The following is a 13,140-nucleotide window of genomic DNA, read 5'->3' on the forward strand; positions in this document are numbered from 1 at the left end:
CCTTTTCACATCGGCGGCATGTCAAGGGACTATATTCAACTTATCTTGCATTGTAATATGCATTATGACAACTTAATAAGGTTTAGGAGCCTACAAGTGTTTTGTTTAGTTTGTCTCAGAGGCTTCAGAGGAACTCCGCAGCTCCGCTCAGCTCAGATGTCTGCTGCTGCTGCTGCTGCGAGAGATCAAATTTCATTGGGGGCGGGGAAAAGTGCGAGGGAGTCAGCAGTCATTCAGTTTGTTGCCCTAGTAACCTGTTTCCACTGAAGAAGTTCCTGGTACTATTTGGGGGGCTGGAACTACTGCAGGAACGTCCTCTCGCTCGGCCCTCTCAACCGCCGTGTCTCCACTGAGAGAGCGGAGTCGGAGGAAGGTTCCTTGGTGTCCTTCTGCATCTTCTTCTTCTTGTATAACCTTGTGTGTATTGGCAGTTAATACAGCATTACCGCCACCTAGTGGATTGAAAGCGCATTACACCTATAATGGGCTTTTATTGGGAAAAATAGCTCAAATGCGACACCCAGTGGTAAAATTAGGTATATAATTCGATATATCGGTTCAGTTAGATATTTGGCTTTAAATCAAACCGGTTGGAAATTTTCAAACCGGCACAAGCCTAATATGGATATATTCCTCTATCTCTGTGGTTCAGACGTCGGCAAGGTTTAGCAGTTTGTAAGGAATCTTTGTTCAAAGCTGAGCTGAGGGGACTACCCATCGCTCTGAAGTCCATGATTCTGAAGCTCGAAGAGTCCACAAAATGTTCCAGAAAAAGTTCCATTTCTTCAATGGATCTCTCCCAAACCAAAGCAGAATGACATCATCAGATTTGCTTTGTCTTTTTTTGGACTACAGGGGCTTTAAACATAAGAGCTGTTGGAACAGCGGTGTGCCACCAGAGCTGTGTCCCATCCGTCTACCCGGAATCGACATTTATGTTTTCTAGAAGCAACAAACCAAAAATAAACAGTTTAATAAAAAATTTCACCCACCAGCTGAGGTACGAACTCCTCCGAAGCTGTCGTCAGGTTCACTGCAAACACATGATCCCTGAAGAGTTCAAAGCACAGAGTCAACATGCAGAGTCACACCTCAGGAGATATAATACATTACAACAAACGTTCTGATCCATATGTGTCGCTAATTGTATCTGTTGTCACAAGCTCGTCTGTGTCAAATCCAACATTTACCATCATGTCTGTCCACCAGTGTCAATTTTGACAGCTATTCTATATTTAGTCTTAATATTGAGATGAAAATTCTTATTAGTTATGTTTTCTGTATGTTTTTATCTTTGAACTAATCCAGTGATGCTAATTCATGTATCAGAAATTAGAATCAAGGTGACAGGTTGTATAGAAATTTAATTTAGACAATTTTTTCTACAACTCCAAATAATTTCTGCACACTTCCAAACTGTCATTTCTGCAGCAGTGTTTGACAGGTTTAAGGGCTGATTTACGAGCACACACTGATGATTTAAAAAGCTCAACATCTCTATTTATGCTCTCAAAATTTGACACCAGTAATAACTAATGTGAGACTGAGGTTGACTGTAAACTCTGACTTATCTATGTCACTGTTAAGAAGCAGAAAAATAACTTCATTAAAGCCTGAATTCTTTCCTCATCTGCAGCATGCTAGTCTGGAGGTTTAAACTTGTGTCCTCTCACAGAGTTGGTGATTCAAACTAAACTTTAATCTCTGTCAGAGAAAACTGATCTGAGTTCAGACTGTTTACTTACAGCACAGCTACACTCACAGATAACTGAGCCTCCTACCTGCCTGTCAAACAGCATCAACCCAGAAACCTTCTCCAGTGCGGACTAAGTGGAGTCCTGCGGGGATCAGCTGTGAAGTCTGGCAGCCAGTGGGTGCTCGCTCTGCTGCCGTTCAGCGGCTAACAAGCAGAGCTAACCGCTAACAGCCACTGCTGCAACTAACACAAAGCCATTCAGCAGCTCCACCATCCACAGACACACATGGCTGATTATTTACTGCTGAATTAGTCAACGTCTTTTACAAATTTAGGGTACAGACTTAATTTACTTATTATGAGGTAAGTGATTTACAAGGCCTCTTAACACCAATGAGCTTCATTTCTGCAACAGAGCAATTTAAATAAGATCTAATTAGCTGATTTACTGTTAAATTACCATCCCACCAAAACAGCAAAAATCCTGTGAATTCAAACACTGATCCAGATTTCAGCCTTAAAACTAAATTGATAATGTAGTGCTAATCATGGATTTCAAGAGACACAAGAGGATGTAAAATGTACAATATCTGCAAGAAGACCTGAAAGAAAGTTATATGATTTTCTTTCACCATTTATGTTGTTATTTGTAATATTTCCTCCAATTTGCATGATTAATAAAAGACTTGTTCCTGGCCCTTAAATAATAAAAAAATGTCCAAACATCATAAGGAAACAATTAAGTTCTGTGTTGTGCTTTTTTGGTGTGTTTATTTCTCTACAGTGGATTTCTTTCTGTATGATTATTGAACAAGATTGAACATCTAAATTGTGTTCTGATACAAAAGGACTAACTTAAACCTTTGGATCCAACATTTGAGCACTTCATTGTGTGTGTGTGTGTGTGTGTGTGAGTGTGTGTATGTGTGTGTGTGTTGACTGACCTGGCAGCGATGTACAACATGTGGTTGATGCGTAGCAACCTCTGAAAGTCCAGGCCCAGACGCAGCGTGTCATTGTCCTGAAGCAAACCCTGAAAACTTGGAAACTGATACGACTCTGCAGAGAGAGACACAGAGAAGATGAGGAACAGAGACAGAACAGGCAGGAGAGTTTATAGGGACATTAGAAACATGTCAAAGGGACACTCTGGGCCTCAGTTACATCAGAAAATTGGTCAATCATGACAGGTGCAGATTTTCTCCTGCATCCTTCTCACATTCATTCTGTCTGGGTCCTAAGTTGCCCACTAACTGAAGTTTGATCTTCACTGATCAACACTATCAGATATTTTTAAAATTAAAATTCATTCAACCCCTTTGACAGCTACTTTTGGCATTGCAGGAGTGGAAAATAAGAATCTTTCAAGACCTAAACTCAAAGTATTGAAATCTGTCACTTTATTAGCACAGAGATTCTCCACTGGAAGAACCCTGAGGGCAGTAATGCAACATCTCAAACTTGGGACACTAAGATTGAGGGATGTACAATATTGGATTTGCCGATATGCCAATATGCAACAACTAATTTGACCAGTAACCAACACTTGGCTTAACTCTAAACCCCCACCTTTTTGTTAATAACTTCCCCTGAAGTAAGTCACATGTACTTACCGTTTTACATCTTGTAGCAGATCATAATACATGCAATTGACCTTTCGCTTAGCCCCGCCCCTTTGTGATGGTCCAACAAGCTGTCAGAGTAAGCATGGAGCCCACACTGTAACTAACTGCACTCCCTGAAGAAATATTATCATATTTTTGAAAAAATGAAACTGTGATTCCAGAGAGAAGCAGACAAAGGGGTCTACAAAATGCACTTTAAGGATATATCCAGGATGTCAGACTCACTCAGCAGCAAAAACAGGTTAAAAAGACAAAGATATCTAGAATCTAAAGCCAAACTATAGGCTACAGATCACAGTGTAAAAGTCAATCACCACATCACTGGCGATCGCCACAGAAGACAATGAATATAAAGGGAAACTTTGCCAATATTGAACGAGCTGTGTGGCATCGCAGTGTGTGCGGATGAACGGTGCCACTGCCACAGGCACTCGTACCTCCGCCACTGGACGGGCAGGGATCTGCGCAAAACACAATGAGACACAGCTGGTTGAATATCAGCCAAGTTTCCCTGCTTCCCTTCACTGGCTTCTGTACAGCAGGGTAGGTATTTTTTTCAGTTATAATCATTAAAAAGCAAAAGCAGCATGTGTATACATTCAGTAGGCTATATCTTCAGTAGCTAGCTAGCTAACCCTACACTTTTCAGGGTTTGATTTTTGGTTTTGGAACAGGGAAGAAACAAATATCTTTTCCCAACCTCTCTAGGTAATGAGTATCATTAATACACAATGAGCACCAGGCACAACATTTGGCAAAACCAGCCTGAAAATGAAGGAAATCTGAAACAACTGCATTAGAGTCAATGGAGCACAGCTGTATAATTGTTGGACCCGGGTCTGAGCTGGCCCGATGATTGGCCAGTTTGCGTCCAGGGGCGGGACTTAGCAAAGGGACAACTGTCTGTTCCTTTAAAGTTTGTGTATGTATGTAGGTATCTGTATACGTGTGTACCTGTGCATATGTACACATAGTTATGTTAATGTGTATCTTGAAATGCTGTATATCAGTTTATATATTGTTTTAAAAAAAAAAAACAATAAAAATGTGTTAAAAAGGTTGATCATCATGTTTCACACCTGCTGTGCTGCCTTGTCTGTTTGGATAAATAAACTAAGCACAAAAAGTAAGGAAATTTGTGTTTGGTAGATTATTCCTTTGTTGTAACAATGCTTCTTTGGCAATAAATTTTATACCGTTGGAAAGTCTGTTTATTTCCCTTTAAAATGGTGCCACATTTGTGAGGAACATGCATTTGTGGGATGAGCAGCAGAACTGAGTATGTGGGTTGCGCCAATGCCAAACAGCTTTTTTTTTTTTTGCTGTTGACTCTTGTTTGGTGGATTGGATGATTGAAGTCTGAAAAAAGAAAAAACACATTGGCAATTTAAAAATGTATTCATTTAACAAACAGGAGCCTCAGTAGTGTGTAGAAGAACCATACACAGCCACAACAGCCTGGCACCTCCTCTTCATGCTGGTCACCAGCCTGGTCACACACTGCTGTGGGATGGAATCCCATTCTTCAACCAGCATTTGTTGCAAGTCAGCCAACGTGGTTGTGTTGGTCACTCTGGCACAAACAGCACGCCCAAGCTGATCCCACAAGTGTTCAGTGGGGTTGAGGTCAGGACTGCTGGCAGGCCATTCCATCCTCTCCACTCCCAAATTCTGGAGGTAGTCTCTGATAAACCCCGCTGTGTGGGGGCAAGCGTTGTCATCTTTGAGAATAGAGATTGGTCCCAGACTGTGGAGACATGGGATTGCCAATGGCTGCAGAATTTCATCTCGATATCTCTCTGCATTGAGATTGCCTCCAATGATGACAAGCCTCGTTTTTCCAGTGAGGGAGATGCCACCCCACACCATCACACTGCCTCCACCAAAAGATGTTACTGCAGCAATCAGCAAAAGCATTCTCCACGTCTTCTCCACACAATCTGGACTCATTGCTGAACATAACGTTCCTCCATATGTTCAGGTTCCAGTGCACGTGTTGCCGACACCAGCGCAAACAGGCCTGATGGTGAAGGGCAGTTATGGCAGGACTCCTGGTGGCCCTATGAGACCGGAGATTGGCTGCGTGCAGTCGGTTCTGGATTGTCTGGGCAGAGAGCCGTCGGCCATATCGTCCTGCAAACCTTGACTGCAAATCTGTAGAAGACTGCCTATGGTTCCTAAGTGCTGACAGGATGAGGAAATGGTCTTCTTGGGGTGCCGTCTTCTTGGGACGCTCACTTCGCAGCCTGTCTCTGACATCCCCCGTTATATAGAACTTGGCCTTCAGTTTGCAGATGGTACTAGGGCTCTCTCCAAATAATGCCACAACTTGGTTGAAGTTGCCCTATCGCACGGGCCCTATCCAGATCAGTCAAACGTGGCATGCCGATTCTTGGAGCAGACGCTGTAGCAGGTCCCATGCTCACAGGTGGCATGGGACCAACTTCAAGCTGGTGTTCTGCAATACCAAGTTGCGGCATTATTTGGAGAGAGCCCTAGTACCATCTGGCACCTGGGGGTACCAGAAGCTCAAAACAAGAGTCAATAGCAACAGAAAGAAAAAAAAAAAGCTGTTTGGCATTGGCAGAGAAGATTTGGCAAATTTTTCATGCCAGCAACCCACATACTCAGCTCTGCTGCTCATCCCACAATTGCATGTTCCTTACAAATGTGCCACCATTTAAAAGGGATGTTATGTTTTGAGCTCAGTTCCTGAAAGAGACATAAGCTGCCAACAAAACCTCATTTGTAAAATTTTTATTTTTCAGTTACAGTTAAATACAATAATTTTTGGTGCTGCTAACAAAAGAAACCACACCGACTTTGCAACTGTGAAAAATGTTTCTGTGTCTTTGTTGTTGCAGGCTAAATATTCTCTGTGTGCACTGATAACATATTTCTGCACATAGGCATGCACATTCTTGTATACGCGTGAATGTGCACAGTATCCTTCCATTCCCAGAAAATAGAGCTCCCTGAGAGCCAGGGTGTAATTCAAACACATGCTTTAAGTTATGCATACAGAGAGTATAATGTTCTAAGTTTTAACTGTATTCTTTTACATTTTTGGTAAATTAGAACTATGAAAATCTATCGAACAGAAATTATTATGCGTTTAAACAAAGAAAAAGAAAATAGTAGTATTAAAAACTTCTGGAAGAAAAGGTTGGTGAAGGAAACAAGTCTGGCTTAAATTTCTGGAGGCAACAAGGGATCTTTTTAATTAAGCAGCTATTCATTCATTCTTTATTTCTGTGTCGTGCCATATATTTGGCCCATCCCTCATGGGATTACAAGACACCACTTTTTACAAAACATACATCTTCCGGTCTTGCATACAAAACATGTGGCAAAAGAAAAAGAAAGACAGACAATACAGAGGTATATATATATTTAACATAACTATCACAAATCTATACATTATCTTGATAAAGAGCTTTTTTCCTCTTCTCCCAGGCTTTCTCCACATACCTGGCTAATTTATATGTTTCATATGTGAACAGCCAACTCAGTCTTTGTGCATCGTCCATAGGCCTGTCGCGAATTAAAAGGGAGACGGTAACTTTTCCAGCCACGATTAATTGCCATATTCATGCGTGTTTGTTTTCCTCGTCTCTCTCCACCAAAGAGACTGGACGACAAGCGCGTTCACTGCCGTGCATCGTAATGAACGGAGGGAAGGCTCTCGTCATCGAGTGTCTTTGTCTCTGTGGGGGAGGTGGGGCTATGGGCTACACACACATGTGAGGGGGAGACGAGGCGAAAAAAAAACAAAAAACAGTTGAGCGTCAGAGAAAGACATTTAACTTGTTCCTAAACCAAATGCCATGGCCCCTGTGTGGGAGTGTTTTGGATTTAAACCAAATGACAGAGGGGAGCCCAGTAATTTGGACGAGCCAGTACGCCGGGTTTGTTATAAAACCATCTCAACAAAAAGAGCGAATACGGCCAACTTAACTGCACACCTGAGAGTGAGAGACTGAGTCTATTTTTTTGTATTTATTCATTAATTTCGATATTTTTACGTGTTATTTCGGATATTTAAATGTTCTTTTTTGCATTTCTAAATATTCTTGTTAAATAAATGTTTATTTCTCTTTAAAAGGGTGTACTTGCATCAATATGCCTTTATTATCATTATATAAGTTTAAAAAATGGTCTAAAAACAGCAAAATTACAACAATAATAAAAATGGTCTTAAAAGCACACTATTATGCAATATTATCGCTTATCGCAATAATTTCTGACGTAATTAATCGCCCAGCAAAATTTGTTATCGTGACAGGCCTGATAGTCCATATTTATAAAATCAACGTCCATTCTTATCTTACTAAACATTCATTTTATTGTCTCCTTTATTAATAAGCAGTTTAATAACCACGAAGAAACGACAACCGTCCAGTGAGTAACGAAGCCATCCAATCAGGAGGGGTTTGTTTATACTATGAGACACAATCATATACATTTGAAGGCAGAATAGAACCAGGATTAGAATCTGACATCATCATCAATCAGAGAGTCTCTACTCACGCTCTGAGCTGACCATGTTGATTGGCTCCAGGTCTTTGGGAAAGGGTGCGGTCAAAGCTGACTCAGACAGGAAACAGGAAGTGAGGATTAGGAGCAGCAGCAGCAGAGGAGGAGGCAGCGGCTGCCACCACGGTGACAGCCAACTGCTCGTAGCCATTTTGTAGGATAGAGAGAGAGAGGGGAGGAAGGGTGTGGTGACGTCAGCAGGTCATGGTGGGTGCTGGCTGTGAGGAGAGAGATAGATGGGTTAGAGGCAGGAAATACAAAAAATAAAGGTAGTGCAATAAGTGTGTGTGTGTGTGTGGGTCCTCTCAGTCTGCAGCTATAAATGATGGGGGATTAGCATTTAGCCTCACAGTTAGCCCTGTATTAACCTGCAGTTCACAGAGCATAGCCTACAATCAATTACTTGGATTAACATTAGTTTAGCCTGGGTGTGTTTGTGCTTATTTTGACAGCACACACACACACACACACACACACACACACACACACACACACACACACACACACAAATATGGACATAGCACCAAATTTGTTCAGAGATTGTCATTATACCTTGATGATGTTGTTGTTGATCTTGGAACAACTACAAATTTAAATTGATGTAAAATCACCTGACATTATTTTTCTTCATAAGATGAGATGCATCAGCAGGAGGCAAATCTTGGAAATATTTTCTCAGATATAGACTTTTATCTTAGTTATGTAAAAACGTCAGAAAACAAAAGCTATGTGTCACTGTGACCTTTCAAGATTGTAAATTTAGAGTTCACCTCTTTGCAGCCTTTTGCTGAATGTAATAAAAGAGAAAACAAATCTCTTGATGTCAGGTGGTTTAAGAGTTGGTGTGGAAAGATAACAGACCAAACATCAGGTTGAATTTACATCTTCGAACAGCATTATTGGACAGAAATAACCTGCTGTCAGTGAAAGATGTTTTTCAGCTGCAAGTACATCTGATAGTCATTAGCACCAGCGTACCTCCCTACAGAGGCTTTGTAACAGCTTGTTTCACAAGTCTGCACCTTCATGTGTCTTTTTAACCTTTAGGTATACTTTGTTTTTTTACACTACAGGTACAAACACTTGATTTAAAGCACCTGAACAGTGTCTGACTAATTAAACACAAGTTTTCCAACCAAGTACTGCAGAATACAATAATATTTGTTGGCTGTTTGAGAAAGACAAAGATGTGTTTCATTAATAAAAAGTTGTTGCTGCGCTTCACACCTGCACCCTCCATAATCACTATCTGATTAGCCAATGGGCTACTGCAACCAAATCACCAGAAAAAATGGTGGTATTGTGTATTTCTGCAAAACCACAGTTACATTTGCACATTATTATGTAGCGAGGATATAAAGGAATAAAATCTACAGATAGTGTCTGGGCCTTTACTCACCACAGCTGCAGAGGGTACCAGCTTCATTTGAAACAGACTAAATTTGAAACTCTCTGTATATCTTTACTTTTAATCCTCTCCTGTTTGTCCTGTTAAATTTAATACATTGTGCTGTCATTTCAAACTCAACACTTCCTGTATCTGTTTAATCTTAAAAGCCCCTCATAATTTCGATGTACAGAATCACTTAATTTTCTTAAAAGGCTTTCATTGCGAAACATTTGCAGAAACTTGTTGTGGAGGATTCAGTGACTTACATAGTTTGCATGCGGTACTTCAAATGTAGCTCCTCCCATCTGGTGACACTTTTTACATCAACACATTCTCACACCGACCTTGTCATATATCAGCATTTGGTCATGGTCTTTCCACGTCCAGATACGACGTGAAAGGTACCCTGGATGTGTTTGTTGTTCAAAATATACTTCTGCTTTCACAGGAAATGTACACTTTACATACAGTCTTTTTCAAAATAAATGCACTACATCAGTAAAACGCCGCAAATTGACATTTTTTTTTGCCTTCAACAACAGACGCATGTGGTTAGGTTTAGAAAAAAATAACAGGGTTTGGCTTTACTATCTGACAGGACGCAAACACCGCTCTCTCCTGTGAAAGTCGATGTTTGTTGGAACCATCCACCACTGCTCCCACCTGCCCTACTCGTACCTTCCTAGCCTTTACTTTTGTTCTTGCCTGCCATGTTTCTCTCTGATGCCGCCGGGTGCCATTAAACTATAATAGCGACTGGCCATGTATCATTCCGACATTAAAGGAGGTCTTTTTTTGTCAGTGTCTTATGACATCAAATCTGCCCAAGCGCCAGATTTTTGATGACTTCGGGGAGACACCAGGCTGTCTACATTACTGCAATAACAGTCCAGCTGGGACTTAAAGTGACGCAACTTCACTCCTTGTGATGCACTCTCTGCAGCGCTTTTCCTCCTGATGATATATCTCCCCAACGATGGTAGCAGTAGCACCGAATACCATTCTGTGCATTCAGCCTCTCTTCTCGCCCGCTCAGCATCAAACACATGGAGTTCCTCATCTGTATGCTCCGGCTCAAACAGGTATGGCTCTGGGTCTGTGTCCGCTACAAGAAACTCTTCAAAATCGCGTTCAAAGTCGTCCATTGCAGCTACTATAGTCCGGAGATATTGCTAGGCTAAATAAACAGCTGAGCTCTGTTTACCGGCTACGCTGTCAGTCAGTGTGCGGGCTGGAGATTGGTGGAGCAGAGAGGGGAGGGGGTCCCCACTCGGTATGGTAAACGAGTATGTGTGTATGAAGTGTGTCTGTTACGCTAGAAGAGTCAGAGTTTGGGACGGAGTCTTTTACCCCCTGGAGTGTTACCGGAGTTTTTGGAGTGCTCAAATAAACTGGCCTTTTTCCCGAACGCTCCTCTGGTCTCCTGCTCGTGAGGGATTCATTACAATATCGTAACATGGTTTAGATTTCTAAATAAACATTCACCTCGTCGCTAGATAGACCTACTCCTGAAAAACTCGTGCGCAAGGCTTTTTGTCCCTACGAGGCCACCGTCATTTACCCGACGGGAGGGGTGAGCGAGTGAGCCCTGCAATCTAGAATTTGACCACTGATGTCACTGTTTTCAACCCATTTTACACACTGGCCCTTTAAGAAGTCCCACCTAAATCGTCAATATCAGTTCAAATGTGCAATATGTAATTTTCTGCCGCTAGGGGTCTCAAACCAAAACAATAACAGAAGACGGAGTTGGATGATGTCACGAAGTAGCGTGGGATCATGAGAGTTGTAGTCATATAACAGATAAAGATCTGACGTTCTTCACTCCATGAAACCGAAACCGGCTGTGGCAGTTTTTTTGGCAGAGCGAGCTTCAGCAGCAGGAAATGCTCATGTTTACCGGGACAGCTTCGGTGTCAGAAGGTGCAGAAACCATCAATGCATAATCATGATCCATGACGAGTTAGCTTAGCCTAGCAACAGTAACGTTCATTTTCTGACGTCTCATCCGGTCTGCTTCTTCTTCTCCTTCATTTAATGGCTATGGTAACTGGAGTTACGGTGCCATTGACATGCGACCTAATGACACGGTCCGTAACTTTTATTAATATTTCATATTTATCTGGGTTTGAAAAATTGTTGGAAACATTTCTGATAATCGAAGTACACAACTAAACAAAATATATAATATTGGTTTAGTCGTTTTTAGACATTTTTATGTGGAAAAACTACATATTATGCCTTTAAGTATATCCTATATTTAGAATATTACAAACTAACTTAATGATCAAAATAGCAGCCAGCAGCTCCTGTGTTTAATTTTTCAGGTTGTAAAATTGCATTATTTATTTATTTATTTATTTTGATGACCGAGATTCACAGCATTAGATTTCTTAGGTTCCATGTCAGTACTCCAGCCTGCTTCTCCAAACTGTACGTGTGCCGGCTGCCATCTACTGTAGGTAATACACTGACTATGGATACGTTCCTCATACAACCCCACTTCAAAAAGTCTCAACTATACCTTTAAGGCTTGGTTTTAGGTTTCAGGTTACATTTAGGCTTAGGGTAAGGGCTGTGGGGCTGTGTTTAGACATTTAGTTGTTAAGGTTAAGTGTAGGGTAAGTGGCTCGGGAATGCATTATCATAACAAGGGATAAAGGAATAAGGAATAAAACACGCATGCACACACACACACACACACACACACACTGAGGAGGCACAGCGAGGGTCTGAGAGACTTTTCATATTTTTGTTATTTGGTGGCAAAAGGCGTCAGAGAAATCCTCCAGGTTCGACTGTGTCTGCAATTTATAAACACCATATCTGTCTGTGTCGTCCTGTCTGTCATGCACATACACACAAAGTAGAAGCTAATGCTGAGCTAACAAGAGGAAGTGGAATTTACTCCAGGAGAAGGACCCCCCCCAAGAAGTGTCAAACACTTAATTTCCTGCATTCTGGCTATTTTATGCACCAATTTGTGTTCTTTTAATGTATCAGGTTCAAAGTGCTCACTACTCTCAACATGAATGTGAAGAGAAAAAAGAGTCAGTATAGTAAACAGTTGCATCAGTTATATTAAGGTTGAAAACATCCTATTATAGACAGGTAAAATGTTTGGACTGTCAAAATAAATAATAATAATTATAGCTGCTGGGTCGGGTCCGGGCATTTTTAGGCAATTCTGAGCAACAAGCAGAAGAATTGGAAGACATTTAGGAATTTAGCAACACAATCTGCCTTTTGCATCAGCTGAGGCTTGACCTCACAACCTCTGAGACAAAAGATCAATTTCTATCTCACTGAGCTAATTAGTCAGTGACAATTCATGTGTAGCTTCACAAATTGACTAAGCCAGACGTGCAGGTTTAGCAGCCGTCCATGCATGGAAAAGCAGATTTCAAACCTATTGTAAAAAATTCAGTTATCGAAACAAAAATCTGAAAATACACATATTGCATCTAGACAGCATGGAGATGTTGGTAATTTATTTTAACAATGATTGATTTGCTCCATAAGTGAAAAACTGATGTTTAAAATTGCCATTTTTACATTGATTGCAATTGTTCACATTAGAGCAAAATTCAAAATGCTGTCAAAAATTCAGTTTTTGAGATAAAATTCTGAAATTTGCCACACATCATCTACCATGACTCTGGAATTTTGTCATTTTTTTCATGAACATTGAAGATATATGTTGGGATTCACAGGACCACAGATGGTTTATCATTTGGTAAAATCATCACTGGACAATTTAAAGGCTTTTTCCTCTGCATGCTCTTTGTCTTCAAACAAAGAGGGCTATGCGACACCCATCTCCACAGGAGATCTCACCTCACACCTCAGTGAGACTCAAGTCCCAAAACTTGATTGGACAAGACCTTTTACAG

At 41.0% G+C, this 13,140-nt stretch overlaps 1 protein-coding gene across 1 annotated transcript in view; it reads right to left on the reverse strand.

The window, feature by feature from the left end:
• The window catches only part of LOC126383460 (semaphorin-6D-like), a 481,075-nt gene that overhangs the window by 214,988 nt on the left and 252,947 nt on the right, over window positions 1-13,140 (reverse strand). Inside the window, exons 4-6 of the mRNA XM_050033965.1 lie at window positions 7,852-8,075; window positions 2,641-2,755; window positions 993-1,050 (exon numbers count right to left, since the gene is read on the reverse strand). Of these exons, the coding sequence (XP_049889922.1) occupies window positions 993-1,050; window positions 2,641-2,755; window positions 7,852-8,008 (330 nt within the window). The 5' untranslated portion in view covers window positions 8,009-8,075. The remainder of the gene's footprint in view (window positions 1-992; window positions 1,051-2,640; window positions 2,756-7,851; window positions 8,076-13,140) is intronic.

This window comes from Epinephelus moara, chromosome 22 (assembly GCF_006386435.1).
Source record: "Epinephelus moara isolate mb chromosome 22, YSFRI_EMoa_1.0, whole genome shotgun sequence".
Taxonomy (NCBI): Eukaryota; Metazoa; Chordata; class Actinopteri; order Perciformes; family Serranidae; genus Epinephelus; species Epinephelus moara.